Genomic DNA, 16415 nt, shown 5'->3' with positions numbered 1-16415 from the left:
GCATTGATTAAATATGAATATTGATGTTTGGAGGAATAGTTTTGAAAGTCTGACACTGTTTATATGTGTATGAATGAACAGAGGAGAGTTTCGGTGTTCCAGAAATATAATGATGAGATATCCTGTGTCTCAGAAAAAAACAAAACAAAACATATTTAAAAAAAAAAGAAAAAGATATCAAGCTTTAAGTTTTGGCACCGCAGCTCCCATGATGCTCTGGAGGATGTGACCAAGAAGTATGATGTTGCTCTGGAGTCAGTGAGTTAGCTGTGAGCTACAACTCTATTTTAGTTTCCATGTAGACCTTCATGGAAGAGTCATGAGAAGAAAACCTGTCCTGTGTCCTCACCACAATATTCAGCATCAGAAGTTTGCAAAGGAACATCTGAACAAGCCTGATGCTTTTTGGAAACAAGTCCTGTGGACTGATGAAGGTAAAACAGAACTTTCTGGACACAATGAGCAAAGGTATGTTTAGGGGAACAAACTGTTAAACACGGGGGTGGATGGATGATGCTTTGGGCTTGTGTTGCAGCCAGTGGCACGGGGAACATTTCACAGGTAGAGCGAAGGATGGATTCAGTTAAATTCCAGACATCACAGCATCTGTAAAAAGCTGCAGATGAAGAGAGGATGGCTTCTACAACAGGACAATGATCCTAAACACACCTCCAAATCAGCAATGGACGACCTCAAAAGGAGCATGCTGAAGGTTTGGCCACGCCCCTCACAGTCCCCCGACCTAAACATCATTAAACATCTGTGGATAGAGCTCAAAGAGCAGAGCATGAAGACGGCCCAAGAATCTCACAGAGCTAGAAGCCTTTTGCAGGAAGAATGGGTGAAAATCCTCCAAACAAGAACTGAAAGACTCTGAGCTGGATACAAAAAGTGTTTAGAAGATGTGATACTTGCCAAAGGGGGCGCTACTGAGCACTGACCATGAAGGGGCCCAAGCTTTTGCTTCAGGCTCTTTTCCTTTGTTGTTATTTTTAAAATGTAAAAGATTTAAATGAAAAAAAAAAAACTAGTCTTGCTTAAAATATTAAAGAAATGTGTCATCTTTATCCTCGTGTCTTTTGGAAATCAGGCCATCTTGTACTCTCCTAGCTATACACAGTAAACAGAGTTTTGACCTGGAGTTCCCAAACTTTTGCATGCAACTGTATGTATATGTGATCTATGTTGTAAGGAGGTGACTGGTTAGTAAAAAGGTTGTTCCACTGCATGCATGACTCTTGTCTGTGTGAAGCATTAGCTAACTAACATCAACTCCTTAATACAAAGAGATCACAACAGTGAAACTCACTCACAAATCAACATATGTTACACATGTATCGACAAAAGTTAACAGTCTTGCTCAGCCTGTACTGTTGCACCAATGCTGTGCTGTGTTGCTACTATACCAGTCCACGCATGCAAGGTAGAGTTGCTTTGTTGTGCTGCTTGTTAGCAGGCGATCTTCCATTGTCGATGAGCCTGGCTCAGAAGGTTGTAGTTCCAGCGCAGTGTTTGCTGTACAATATTCCAATGTAGATCAGAGCAAACTGGTTGCTCTGTCCTTACAGAGTTTGTAGTTCGTCTCTAACTGTACTTTGTTCTCCTTTGCTTTGAAATTTAGCTTGCAATCTTTGTGTCTACCTGGAGCACCAACTTGTCTGGTCTCCTCTACCATTTATAGGAGTTTTTTAGGTGTCTGCTGGGAACAGGTCATATGTAGATCAGAGAGCTGGGCTGCAGCTGCTGCTCAGAGCCGAGGTTAGAAAAAGTGGGGAAAGGGTGTGGCAGGTGACCCAGGGTTTTCCCTGGGTTTTTTCGAGACCAGTGGGGCGAAGGCCTGTGGTGGGGGGCATCTTGACAGCTGTACTTTTAGATCCGGTCCACCCCTCTATTAAATATGAAAGGAGGCCCCCACATGCTTGAGCTTTACACTGCTGACTTGTACAATCAGAACAGACATGTCCTGTGATTTTCAGCCTTCTATGATTATATTTACTCTTTACAGCAGACACATCCTGACAGCTGAGAATATTACTGTCAGGTATTGTCCCCCCTCTATTAAATATGAAAGGAGGCTGAAAATCACGTCTATTCTGATGATACAAGTCAGCAGTCCTGAAACGTGTGTTTCTCTTCTATAATACACATTCTACATCTCAGAAGTGATGTCTTTCCACATACGGGCTTCCTTCATCTTTCAAATGGGGCAGAGCTCCGTGGGAAACAGTAGAGAGACACAGCCCGAGGGGGAACCGGGGTTTGACACAACACCGGAGGGAGAAGCCGGTCCGTGGAGCTGTGCGCCGGACGAAAAAACAAGCGCGTCGCACCGAATGCGCACCGCTACGGCGTCGCTTTGGGTTGTCAGTGCGTATGACACACGTCTACATTGAAAGTAATGGGTTTGTGCGCGCAAATGACGCTACATCTGAACGCCCCCCATGCACACACACACGCTTTAACCAAGGCGGCGGCCAAAATCACCCAGGCGGCCCGCCTTTGTCTTAGATAGGCAGGGAAAATCCTGAGGTCCTCCAGCAGCCACAAGAGAGACAGAAGAGCAGAGAGCTGCTTCTATTCTAAGCTTGGTGACATCACAGGGTCACATACCACAGTAACCAATGGTGTCTGAAAAGGCAGGTTTTCACACCAAAGAGTGAACAAGCAGAGGACTCTGTCTCTGTCCTTTGCCAGAGACAAAGAAAGCCTCAGAAGCAAGTTTAGGTGGGCTGAACTTACAGGACCTGACATGGCCAGTTTAGAGTTGCACAAAGAAACAAATCATCTGTGGAGACCAGTGATCCCAACAACCATGACATCCACCCATCAATCAATCTGGACCTTTAATTAGATCCTAAGGTGTTCCCAGGGCAGATGGGATATGTAAAGCCTCCATCGTGTTCTGGGGTGTGCTCTCAGTTGGACGTGCTTGGAATACATCCACAGAGAGTTGTCCAGAGGGCACACAAATCAGATGCCTGAATTACCTCACCAAGAAGGAGCATCTCCGAGTTCCTTCAGGATGTCACCCTGCCAAGCAAATTCATTTTACCAGCTCATATCTGTGATTTCATTATTTCAGTCACCATCCAACATGCCGTGATAGGACTCTCTTCAACATGCCATACTGGTCTGCCAAATAGCTTCTCAATCTCAGGCTCCATCTTATCCTTGTGAACAAGACCCCAACCGACCTTCTGGCACAGAACCATGACCTCAAAAACAGTGCTGTCTCTCATCCAGACCATTTCAAAATCGGTTGCAAATCATTCCAGTGCTCACTAGAAGTCACAGTCTGATAAAGCCAGTAGAATCACGTCATCCATGAGAAGCAAAGATACAATCCCTAGGTCACCATACAATTCTTTTTTTCTTCATGACGGCACCTTCAGATCCCATCAATGAAGATCACAAACAGAATCTGTGACAGTGAACAACCGGCTGTAACCCAGACCCTGGAAAGTGTGATAGGATTTGAAGCCAATTTCTGTAGTGGCCGAACAGTGGTACTGCAATTTTTGGGGTCTATCACATGATGCCATTGCACCCAAAATACTTTTTCCCCATAGATTTACATTTGAAAAAACATGTCTGTGACTCAGTGGATACATTTTTTGAGCATTACAATCCCTGCAAAATGATATCAAGATTTAATCCATTTGGTCCAATAACATTTGAAGGTCTAAAAGAGCAGCACGACTAATTCATTTTATCCCCTTTCAAGTAAGCGGAGCACTAAACTATAAGACAGCTGCATGGCCACACTCAATGGCTGCAAGTCTCCAGTGTGCCTGCTTAATGGGCCTAATGATGCGGAAGCAGGGCTGATCTGGGTAATTTTATAATGCGATTAGATAGAGTGATTTTGGCGCCACTGACCAACTTCCACAGGAACGAACAAACCCCGCCACCAATGCTGTATGCTCTTAATACATCTGTGGTGTAACCCTACGCCCACTGAGGACAAACTTTACTCCCTGCTGAGAATACAAACACCACTCTCACTCCAGTTATACCGAGAGACGAACAGTAACACAGTATCCCATACTTCTGCAGTACTCCTCATCATCACCAAGTCCAAAATAACATCTCCCTCCACCTGATCCAACTCATCACCAAGTCTTGATCAGCTAACAGCTCTGCTCCTCTGTTCACAGGTGCCATGGTGGCAATCCAGTTTCCCCTTGGGGATTATTAAAGTTAATCCAAAATACACACAAGTGTCCACTGCTGCACAGCCTCAATCAATCATCGGCCTTTGGCACAAGGTGTTCTGGTACCAAGTACATGAATATAACAGAACATGGCCTTGTACACTCATAACTTGAGGGTTATTTGCCAAATGAATGGACGGACGGAGCCCAGTGAACAATGACCTTTTCTGCCTCTGCAACAAAATGGAGACACTTTAATCTCATCGAGTTTTGATTGACTTGGGCACCACATCATTGCATTACAGTCCTTATTGTATTGTTAGCAAGTGTGCCACACAATCAGAACACAGTTTGTTCTTGAAAAGCTCCATCACAGCCGAACAACTGAATGATATTTTATGAGCTCAGTGGAGATTAAGTTGTACTGTACTGTGAAGATAAAATGTGGTCAAACCTGTATAACAGCAAACTTCAGAGGTGTGGCAGCTGTTTGTGGAATGAGACACACCTTTGTGTTACTGATGGATCAACAGTATTTAGCAGAGGTTTAACAAAGCTCCACCCTTCACCAGAGTCACATGACACAAACAGGAAACAGTTTGTGATTCTTCGTCACTGAAGAGAGACACACAGACTGAAGGACAGACGATCAGATTCACCTTCAGACCAAACTATCAACTTCCTCTGAGTGAGTTCAGCTAAAACTCCAACACTGCTGCTTCAACCTGCTGACACTCCACACACTGAAGGTGAGTTTGACTAAAAACACCACTCAAAGTAAATTTCAGTGAAGTTAGTAGAGGAGGGAGGGGAGCCATGACTGACTGTACTTCCTGTCTGCTGTGTTTTCAGCTTCACTCAGAGACTAAATGGCTTCCAGATCAGAGGAGGATCTCTGCTGTCCGGTCTGTCAGGACGTCTTTAGAGATCCTGTTGTTCTGTCATGTAGCCACAGCTTCTGTAAAGACTGTCTGCAGAACTGGTGGAGACAGAAACAAACACGTGAGTGTCCAGTTTGTAAGAGAAGATCTTCAAAGGTTGAACCACCTGTTAGTCTTGTGTTAAAGAACCTGTGTGAGGCCTTCTTATTGGAGAGAGATCAGAGAGCTTCAGAGGCTCTCTGCAGTCTGCACTCTGAGAAACTCAAACTCTTCTGTCTGGACCATCAGCAGCCAGTGTGTGTCGTCTGCAGAGATTCAGAAAAACACACCAAGCACAGATTCAGACCCGTCGATGAAGCTGCACGACAACACAAGAAGGAAGTTGAGGAAACTCTGGAGCCCTTAAAGGAGAAGTTAAAGGTTTGTGAACAAGTTAAAGTGAAGTGTGAACAAACAGCACAACACATGAAGGTCCAGGCCCGACGCACAGAGAGGCAGATTAAGGAGCAGTTTAAGAAGCTTCACCAGTTTCTAGAAGAGGAAGAGGAGGCCAGGATGGCTGCACTGAGGGAGGAAGAGGAGCAGAAGAGTCAGATGATGAAGGAGAAGATGGAGGCTCTGAGCAGAGAGATAGCAGCTCTTTCAGACACAGTCAGAGCCACAGAGGACGAGCTGAGAGCTGAAGACGTCTCATTCCTGCTCAACTACAAGGCTGCAGTGGACAGAGTCCAGCAGCGCCCCCTGCTGGATGATCCACAGCTGCTCTCAGGAGCTCTGATAGACGAGGCCAAACACCTGGGCAACCTGACCTTCAAAATCTGGAACAAGATGAAGGACATGGTCTCCTACACTCCTGTGATTCTGGACCCAAATACTGCTCGTCCATATCTCATCCTGTCTGAAGATCTGACCAGTGTGAGACGAGCAGAGGAGAGACAGCAGCTTCCTGATAATCCAGAGAGGTTTGATAATTACTGCTCTGTCCTGGGCTCTGAGGGCTTTAACTCAGGGACTCACAGCTGGGATGTCGAGGTTGGAGACAGTACAGACTGGTCAGTAGGTGTGTTAGCAGAGTCGGTCCAGAGGAAGGGACGCATACAGTCTGGATTGTGGAGAATAATGTTCTATAAACGTAAATACTCGGCATGGGCACTACCAGCTCCATCAACTGTTCTTGAAGTGCAGAAGAAGCTCCAGAGGATCAGAGTGAATCTGGACTGGAACAGAGGAAAGCTGTCGTTCTCTGATCCTGATACTAACACACACATACACACCTTCACACACCTTTTCACTGAGAGACTGTTTCCATTCTTTGGCTGTGTGGATGGACTGAGGATATTACCACTGAAGGTCTATGAGACAAAACACCACAGCTGGTTACAGTCTTTAGTATGAAGGTGGTGTTTAGTTAACAAGTGTACAATGGTTCACTTCTCCCTCCATCTATCATTGGAGAGCCAAATTTTTGACCCCAAAGATCTCTGGTCAGTTTCTCTGCTGACTGTTCCTGGATGTCTAGTTTACTTTGAACAAACAGGGAGAATCTACAGTTTATCTGCTGCTGATTATTGAAGAAAGAACAGTGGTTTTGTTTCTAACTCAAACTTTTGTTAGCGTCATTTAACCAATGTTTGGTTCAGTTCAATCAGTTTAAATGTTCATATGTGGTAAATAATCTGTGAGGAAATCAAATGGATCGCTTGAAACTTTAGTATAAAGTCAATGATCATGATCATTGATAGATGGATGCACAGTTTAATCTCTCATTGACAAATGATGGGTCGAGGTTTTACTTTATATACTTTGGTCTGTATGTTAATAAAGCGGCTCTGTCTTCACTGGATTTGTTACCTGCAAATTTATCATAGTTTATTATTTCTGTAACAAAATAAATATTGTTGTTGTTATGTATGTATTGATCTGTATGAAGGCTGCAGGTGTGAACCCAGCTTCTGAGGATTCATTTACCTTTTTAAATGTTCAATTTCAGTGTGCTTTATTGGAATGACATGTAAAGATTTGTGCTGTCAAAATAAAGAAAAAGTCATGAACATATAAATTATAACAGCTGTGATTATTATTCAAATTGATGATCGAATAACGAAACCAACAACAGTAATCATTGAAGAAAATCATAATATGTTTTGTTTGTTTCTTCATGTGTTTTTAAAGTGAAGATGGCCAAAACCAAGATGGCTGCTCAGAGCTGTGCAGCTCTGCTGGACCACATGAGGTCAGTCAGGACAAGAAATGAAGAAAACTTTTGAGGCGGGAACTCTGAGTTTCCACTCTGAGAGTACTTATGTTTGAAAGCTAAATCATATGAGAATGTGTGTGTTATCTGTGTTGTATAAAGGTGCCAAGTTAGTAAAAGGGAATGTTTAGTAGCATACAAGACTCAGTTTGTGTGAAGCATTAGCTAACTACATCAACTTAGCTTTGATAAATCCAAACTACCAAATAATCTCACTACAAACACAAGAAAACAATAAACTCACTGAATAACATCAAATCAATACACGTAAGCTAACAAAAGTTAAACAATCTTACTCAGCCTGTACAACTGTACTAATGGTATGTGCAGTTGTTACATTACCAGTCCATGAATGGAAGGAAGAGCTGCTTTGTTGTGCTGCCTGTTAGCTGGCTGGTTTCTGTTGTGGATGATCCTGGCTCAGAAGAATTGTGGTTCCAGAATTGTTTTTGCTGTGCTGGATTCAACTGGTGCAGATCAGAGGAAACTGGTGACTTTTTGTGCCCAGCTAGCTCCACTTTATTCTCCTTTGCTTGAAAAGTTAGCTTGGAAACTTTGTGGCTGCCTGAAGCACTAACTTGTCTGGTCTCTTCTACCATCTGGAAGTTTTTCTGTATCTATTGAACAGGTCACATTCAGAGAGCTATTATTCGCTGCTTCATGCAGCAGAGGCGAGAAGGGCAGGGTAGGGGGCGTAGCAGGTCCTCCAGCACCCAGGACTCTCCTCTGAGGAGGTCTCAGGAGAAAGAGAGAAAAGAATGGAGCTTTCCTCTTCTATTGACCTGGTGAGGTTGTGGGTCACATGTCACAGTGACCAATGGTGAATAAGGACTGGAGTTTCACATGAAGGAGCAGCCAATTAAAAGAGGGCTGAACTCGGGGCTGCTGTGGCTCAGGAAGTACAGCGGGTCACCCACTAATCAGAAGAGGTTCAGCGGTTCAATCCCCGGCTCCTCCAGTCTGCATGTTGACGTATCCTTGAGTAGGATATTTAACCCCCAAATTGCTCCTGATGGCTGCTCCATCGGTGTATGACTGCGCTAAAAACTAAGCAGCAGGTGGCACCTTGTATGGTAGCCTCGGCAACCAGTGTATGAATGTGTGTGTGTGAATGGGTGAATGTGACTCGCAATGTAAAAAGTGCTTTGAGTGGTCAGATGACTAGAAAGGTGCCATATAAGTGCAGTCCATTTAACTTACAGGGCATGCCTTACATGTCCAGTCTAGAATTGCACAAATAAACAAATCATCTGTGTAGTCCAGTGATCCCAATAATGCTCCATCCTCTCCTCGTGAACAAGATCCCAAGATACCCTCTGGTACAGATCCATTGTCTCTGCCAGAAAACAGTGCTGGCTCTCACCCTGACCATTTCAGAGTCAGCTGCAAACCAACCCAGTGCTCACTAGAATTCATAGTCTGATAAAGCCAGCAGAACCACGTCATCCATGAGAAGTAAAGGTACAATCCTATGATCATGGTACCTACACTTTCCACTTCTCAGCTGCACCTTCAGATTCTGTCCATAAAGATCATCAAGAAAATCTGTGACAGGGAACAACCTGGGTGTAACCCAACGCCCACTGAGGACAAACTTAATTTCCTGCTGAGAATAGAAACACACTCAAATTCAGTTACACTTAAACACTGATAGTCACACAGTATCCCATACTTCTGCAGTACCCCACACCTTCTCCGAGTTCAAAAACACGAACAAACTCCAATGACCCCTCCAGTATCTTATTACTTTAACACCTTCAATCAACACTTGAGGACTGAGTCAACGAAGACCAATAATGTCAAGAGACTTTTACATTTTAGGACAAATCTCATCCACCTTGACATTGTACAGCTTTTTAACTTCCTCACTGACCTCTGTTTGTGAAAAGGAAAAGATGGTTTCATCTGTTTCTCAGAGTGATCCTTTCTCCAACTGATATTATCCTCAGTCCAGGTCAACAGTTCTCACCTTCTGAAAATCAGCTTGGGCTGAGCTCCCCACACCCACCCTGAGTCATCTTTGAGGCTAACTGAAGGTCAGTCTCCATGTCCTCCTAAAACTCCTCCCACAGCCAAGTTTTTACTTTTATAATCACAGAAGCCCCAGTTCTTCTGGTCTTCTGTTACCTGTCTGCTGCTTCAGGAGTCCCCTGGGCCAATCAAGAACTCTTTCTTCTACTTGATATCGTCTTTCACCAGCAGGTTCTTTGGCTGCCATCAGGCACAGAAGGTCTTATGGCCACAAGTCTAGACAACTGACCCCCAGTGAAGGGTCTAAACTTGTATTCCATGTACCCAACCTTCAACAGGATGCAGGAACAATGTGTCTGCTAGTGGACATTGAAGACCTCAAGAACGCATTCCCAGTTCACCTTTAGTCTTCATTTTGGTTTAGCAGGTCTGTTAAGCCTATACCAACTCCAGTAACCCACACTCCTGCAACACTTTGCAGATAAAAGACAAATCAAAGCTGAATGAGTACTACACAGATAAAATGAGATAACACCTGTTAATCAGTAGGTTTTATAGGTATGGGAAGGTGATCTTTTGAACTTTGGAATGAAGCACACCCCTGGGTTATACGTGTAGCAACAGCATGAGATGAAGCGGTGAAACAGTTTGTGATTCTTCGTCACTGAAGAGAGACACAGACTGAAGGACAGACGATCAGATTCACCTTCAGACCAAACTAACAACTTCCTCTGAGTGAGTTCAGCTAAAACTCCAACACTGCTGCTTCAACCTGCTGACACTCCACACACTGAAGGTGAATTTGACTAAAAACACCACTCAAAGTAAATTTCAGTGAAGTTAGTAGAGGAGGGAGGGGAGCCATGACTGACTGTACTTCCTGTCTGCTGTGTTTTCAGCTTCACTCAGAGACTAAATGGCTTCCAGATCAGAGGAGGATCTCTGCTGTCCGGTCTGTCAGGACGTCTTTAGAGATCCTGTTGTTCTGTCATGTAGCCACAGCTTCTGTAAAGACTGTCTGCAGAACTGGTGGAGACAGAAACAAACACGTGAGTGTCCAGTTTGTAAGAGAAGATCTTCAAAGGTTGAACCACCTGTTAGTCTTGTGTTAAAGAACCTGTGTGAGGCCTTCTTATTGGAGAGAGATCAGAGAGCTTCAGAGGCTCTCTGCAGTCTGCACTCTGAGAAACTCAAACTCTTCTGTCTGGACCATCAGCAGCCAGTGTGTGTCGTCTGCAGAGATTCAGAAAAACACACCAAGCACAGATTCAGACCCGTCGATGAAGCTGCACGACAACACAAGAAGGAAGTTGAGGAAACTCTGGAGCCCTTAAAGGAGAAGTTAAAGGTTTGTGAACAAGTTAAAGTGAAGTGTGAACAAACAGCACAACACATGAAGGTCCAGGCCCGACGCACAGAGAGGCAGATTAAGGAGCAGTTTAAGAAGCTTCACCAGTTTCTAGAAGAGGAAGAGGAGGCCAGGATGGCTGCACTGAGGGAGGAAGAGGAGCAGAAGAGTCAGATGATGAAGGAGAAGATGGAGGCTCTGAGCAGAGAGATAGCAGCTCTTTCAGACACAGTCAGAGCCACAGAGGACGAGCTGAGAGCTGAAGACGTCTCATTCCTGCTCAACTACAAGGCTGCAGTGGACAGAGTCCAGCAGCGCCCCCTGCTGGATGATCCACAGCTGCTCTCAGGAGCTCTGATAGACGAGGCCAAACACCTGGGCAACCTGACCTTCAACATCTGGAACAAGATGAAGGACATGGTCTCCTACACTCCTGTGATCCTGGACCCAAACACTGCTGGTCCAAAACTCATCCTTTCTGAAGATCTGACCAGTGTGAGACGAGCAGAGGAGGAGCAGCAGCTTCCTGATAATCCAGAGAGGTTTGATTATTACTGCTCTGTCCTGAGCTCTGAGGGCTTTAACTCAGGGACTCACAGCTGGGATGTCGAGGTTGGAGACAGTACAGGCTGGATACTGGGTGTGTTAGCAGAGTCTGTCCAGAGGAAGGGACTCATACAGTCTGGATTATGGAGAATAATGTTCTATAAAGGTGAATACTCAGCATGGGCACTACCAGCTCCACACACTGATCTCCAACTGAAGAAGAAGCTCCAGAGGATCAGAGTGAATCTGGACTGGAACAGAGGAAAGCTGTCGTTCTCTGATCCTGATACTAACACACACATACACACCTTCACACACACTTTCACTGAGAGACTGTTTCCATACATCCACACTGTGGACAAACTGAAGATCTTACCGCTGAAGGTCTGTGTGACAGGTAAACAGGTCTGAGAGAGTCTTTGGTTTGAAGGTGGCGATAAGTAAACAAAGCACTCAGTTATTCACTTCTAAAGCTCCAGTGTGTCGTATTCAGGGGGACATACTGTCAGAAATGGAATATAATCGGTGTGTTTCCTTCAGTGTATAATCAGCTGAAAATAAGAATGGTTGTGTTTTGTCACCTCAGAATGAGATGTTAACATCTACATAGAGAGCAGGTCCTCGTCTACAGAGACCACAATGTTGCACCGCCATGTTTCTACAGTAGCCCAGAATGGACAAACCAAACACTGACTCTAGATAGAGACATTCATGTTGTCATGCCAGCTACCGTAGTTAGCCGCCCCTCCGCAACAAGCAGAGTCAGAAAAACACTGTTTTTTATATATAATGTATATATCAATAATATAGTACTAGAATAGCGTGTTAACGTTTCTCCATAAACTAGTCAAGTTGAGGTTTACAGCGATATCTGTCCAGACTCACATGTAGCCATGACAGTTGACAGTGCTTTAAAGATGGATGCTGCTGCAAACAAGTTACATATTCTCAAACATGGATGCTTCACACACAGAAGATCTATACAATCAGCACAGTTTCAAGATTAGAGTCACCAATTCAGTATCTGACCAAATGTCTCCCCTTCTGTTCCTGAGATATGACGTTAAAACATGATGATGTCACAGTCAAGCTGACCTTTGACCTTTTGACATGTTTTTTGAGGTCATAGCGACCTTGACACTCGAAGTCTAGTAAGTTCATCCTTAAGTCCAAGCGGATGTTTGTGGCAAGTTTGAGGAAAAACCCTCAAAGCCTTATTGAGATATCATGAGAGTGAGACGGACACAGGGTCACAGTGACCTTGACCTATGACCATCAAATTTAAAACAGTTCATTCTTGAATCCAAGTGTTAGTTTGTACGAAATTTGAAAAAATTCCCTCTGGGCCCTCCTGAGATACTGAGTTCACAATGATGAGATGTACGCAAAGTCACAATGATGTTGATCTTTGACGACCAAATTTTATTAAGTTCATCTCCGAGTCCAAGTAGACGTTTGTGCCAAATATGAAAAATTCCCTTGTGGTGTTCTTAATATATTGCATTCACAAGAATGAGATGGACATTCAGTCACAATGACCTTGACTTTTGACCACCAAAATCCAACCAGTTCATCCTTGAATCCATGCGGAGGTTTGTGCCAAATATGAAGAAATTAATGTGTGTATAATTCTTTTTCTTTTATGAGTAAATCAGTGACTTTTCAAAGCTCTCAGGTCAGTTTCTCGTCTCTTTGTGAATGACAAGTTTACTTTGAACAAACAGAGAATCTACAGTTTCTCTGCTGCTGATTTTACTGAAGAAAGAAGGACAGTGGTTTTGTTTCTAACTCAAACTTTTGTCGGCATCATTTAGTTCAGTTTGATCGGTTTAAATGTTCATATATGTTAAATAATCTGTGAGGAAATTCCAGGAAATGTAAAGTCTGACGTCTTGTGATGACAACAGATCAATTGTGATTTTATTTAATATATTTTCTCATATCTATACACTCTGTTCTTCACTGACTGTGTTCCACCTGTGAGTTGAGATGTTTCTGTAACAAAGTAAGTACTGTTGTTATGAATGTATTGATCTGTATGAAGACTGCAGGTGTTAACAAGGCTTCTGGGGGTTAATACACTTTTCTAAAATGTATATTTCAGTGTGCTTCATTTGAATGACGTGAAGAGGTTTCTGCTGCCAAAGCCAATAAAACAAAGATAATGAAGATATAAACTGTGGTGATTATTTTACAAACTGTTTATCTAATGACAGAATAAACAACAGTGGTCATAAGAATCACACACAGTGGTGTAAGGTAGTTGTGACGGGCCCCAGTGCACGCTAACGTGCACATATTGTCTCGTCACATGATCAGAGACTTTACATTGGAGAAGTTTCAGCTGGTTAAAATCTGCAATCGTCACTGCTGGACGCCACTAAATCTCCACACTGCTCCTTTAATGTCCTCCATGATCTGTGTGTCTCTGCTGCAGCTCCAGCTGCTGACAGACTACAATAACTACCTGATTTTACAACACCTGCGTGACCTTTCACCTCCCCCTGTACCTCCTCTGCACAGTGTGAAAACCTTTGGACTAAAGCTTCCTGTGAAGCATAATGACAGTATGATGAATGATGTGGAGACGTTCATCAGTGTCTGCTGATATAAAGATGTGTGACGCTCTGCTGCTCTCTGGACTGCTGTTGGGTGAAGGAAGGTGTCTCAATGTTTTTTGGATTTTTAATGTTAATGTGATTTAAGCAAATAAAGAAGGTCTGAAATAATAATGTCTCTCCAGATGAGACCTTCATCCTGATGATGCAGCCTCTCGACACCTTCAGTCAGCAGCTCAGCGGGGCTGAAGGGAAAAGCCTTGGAGCCATCTGTAAAACTATCAGACATGTCCACATAAACCTCTCTTCTTTCACTCTCTGTCTCTCTTGTTCTCTGCTCTCTTTGTCTTGCTGTCGTCCTCTTTTCTCCTCTCACCACAGATCACACTGTGCTTTACCTCCTTTTTTCATCCCAGTCTCCCAATTTACTCCGACACATCAGATCACTCTGTACTCTCTCTTTATCTTGGCTTCCCCGCAGATCTCTTCTCCTCCTCCTGTTTTCTCTGTCCACTGCATGATGTGCCATTACAGCTCACACTCCTCCTCAATACACCATTAATTAATATTCCTCATTTTATTTATCGTAATTCTTTCACCATGATCTCACCCCCAACTCTTCAAGTACGGCAGCTTGCTCAGTGGCACTGCGTTTCAATCTATGACGCTCTACGTGTGCCTCTGGTGTCACTTATGGACGTGTCAATTTATGGTGGAGATGTATTTATGTAAAGGAAAACTAAATTCAGGTGTCAGGTGACAAATCTAAATAAAATTATAATTGAATATGAAGCAATAACGCTCTCACGCATTCTGTGCTGCTTTCAGATATTCATTCTCCTGCAGATCAACTTGTCTTATTTCATGTTGTCAGGTGTTTTACTGTGTGTATATGAGGGAGCCTGTTCTTCAGAGAGGTTTAAATGGTAGAAGCTGCTCTGACACGCCGACATTAAGTTCACAGAGTGCTGAAGAGAAAAGAGTCTTTTAAGGGTAGTTTGGTTCATTCACATCAAATTCAGCTTCTTACAAACATGGTTCTTTTTTTCAGGCCTTAAATGCTGCAGGGCTGATTTTATATTTTCTCTTGTTGTTACTTTCCCATCAGAAGCCTTTAATCTAACCTGCTAAATGTTTTATTTCCTGTTGGTTCAGAAATAAAATTAAATTCACATTTTTTTATTAAATTCAATCCATCGCCTGAGAATCTGTAAATATAAGTTTGTTTAAATATTCTTAAAGAATATTGATTGAAAATTGATTGATTTTGGTAAGAAACTCACCCGTGAAATCCAAGTTGTTGTTGCCTCAAAGTTTTTCCTCTTCTTCTTCCGTTACTAACGGTTGGCAACTGTTGGCAACTAGTGTAGGTACAGCCACCTAGCGGGCTGGGGTGGGAAATACACTTTAGTGTCGACAGTGCCACTGCGCCGCTGCCAATGTGTGTTGGGGGGCGGCACTTGACGGCAGCAGCGCCGCGCCAGCGGCAGTGTGTGTCTTCATCATGAAGACTAGTCTCTTACACAGACGCTGATGACGTCAGCACGCTGGCTGACTTTGTCATCTGTGGACATTCCCATAGGAAAGTTGTAATTGAACCAGTGCTGGCTCCCAGTGGCAGTGATGTGATTGGATCCAGATCCGTGTACTTCTGCACTACAAAGCTGATTAGGTTTGCCTTACACCCGCCTACACCAGAATTGCTGTTCCCTGAATTGTTGTCCGTAGTGCAACAGAAAAGGAAGTGTTCAGTGCATCGCAAGAAGAGATTAAAATGGATATGATTTCATTTGATTCAGCTATACTGCAGAACTGCAACGTCCACAACTTGGAGAAATTAAGGACTTACAGCGACTCTGTCTAAAATTCCTTACGCAGGAGAAGAGAGATGTTTTGGCCTGTTTACCGACGGGATAAAAGTCTGATTGATCAAGCCTGGCCCACTGTAAGCGACCTTCTCTCCGGACATGGACCAAGGTCTATGGTGTTGGTGATATGTCCGTCACGCCGTCACATGGTCTGGATATGCCCGCCCATTTCTATTACAAAACGATAGACAAATGTCCCCACACTCCCATTCCGAAGTTAGGGAGGCTGGTCACGTGAGACGACATGAAGACTCTCTATTCCAAACACATTGTTTTATCCACAAATCAATAAAGGATGTTTAACTCTGATGCATTTTTGGACAGCATGTCTGTACTGTGGACTTTTACACTGAGTGAACCGGCCTGTCCTTGCTTTTTATCTTTATGTCAAATTTAAGACAACAATGATTTTTAAGGCCTCATATTTATAAAATCTAATTTTAGATAATTTGAGACTTTTTAAAGACATGCAGATGTCCTGCTTTTTTACAAATGTTTTGGCGCTGTTACTTCCTCTGCTGCCGCCTTAAAGGCCAGCCAACTCTGTCTCCTCATTCAGCAATTGTACCTTTAATACAGAACCGCGAGGCAGAATAACAGCACATACCTGCAGAATAAAAGGCGCTCATGTTTACTCAAGAATTCAGTGTGAACAAAAACTGAACCATCATCTGGGGTTTCATTTATAAAACAGTGCGTAGGATCCAAACTAAAAATGTACATACAGAGGAAAGCAAAAAATGGCGTGCGCCAAAAAACATTCAACAGTTTCTACAATCAGGCTCCACCTCGCCATCTGCGTCGCCAATTTCCTGTCTCCAAAATGTTCATAAGC

At 43.5% G+C, this 16415-nt stretch overlaps 3 protein-coding genes across 4 annotated transcripts in view; 2 read left to right on the top strand and 1 right to left on the bottom strand.

Annotated features, from left to right (window-relative positions):
* The window catches only part of LOC126385742 (metabotropic glutamate receptor 7), a 397617-nt gene that overhangs the window by 35390 nt on the left and 345812 nt on the right, over window positions 1–16415 (bottom strand). The gene's annotated exons all lie outside the window — the stretch shown is intronic.
* Window positions 4773–6918, top strand: LOC126385758 (nuclear factor 7, brain-like). Its single transcript, XM_050037693.1, has 2 exons — window positions 4773–4903; window positions 5007–6918. Exon 2 carries the CDS (start codon window positions 5024–5026, stop codon window positions 6428–6430), a length of 1407 nt encoding a protein of 468 aa, XP_049893650.1. The 5' UTR covers window positions 4773–4903; window positions 5007–5023; the 3' UTR covers window positions 6431–6918.
* On the top strand, window positions 4773–13454 carry LOC126385764 (nuclear factor 7, brain-like). 2 transcript variants are annotated; one of them, XM_050037704.1, is made up of 2 exons: window positions 4773–4903; window positions 10160–13454. In XM_050037704.1, exon 2 carries the CDS (start codon window positions 10177–10179, stop codon window positions 11563–11565), a length of 1389 nt encoding a protein of 462 aa, XP_049893661.1. In that variant the 5' UTR covers window positions 4773–4903; window positions 10160–10176; the 3' UTR covers window positions 11566–13454. The 2 variants fall into 2 exon arrangements, with proteins under 2 accessions (XP_049893661.1, XP_049893660.1); XM_050037703.1 differs by lacking the exon at window positions 4773–4903 and adding an exon at window positions 9898–10056.

Source organism: Epinephelus moara, chromosome 24 (genome assembly GCF_006386435.1).
Source record: "Epinephelus moara isolate mb chromosome 24, YSFRI_EMoa_1.0, whole genome shotgun sequence".
Lineage (NCBI taxonomy): Eukaryota > Metazoa > Chordata > Actinopteri > Perciformes > Serranidae > Epinephelus > Epinephelus moara.
Note: the sequence above shows the minus strand (reverse complement) of the source record. Positions and strands in the feature narration are given on the sequence as shown.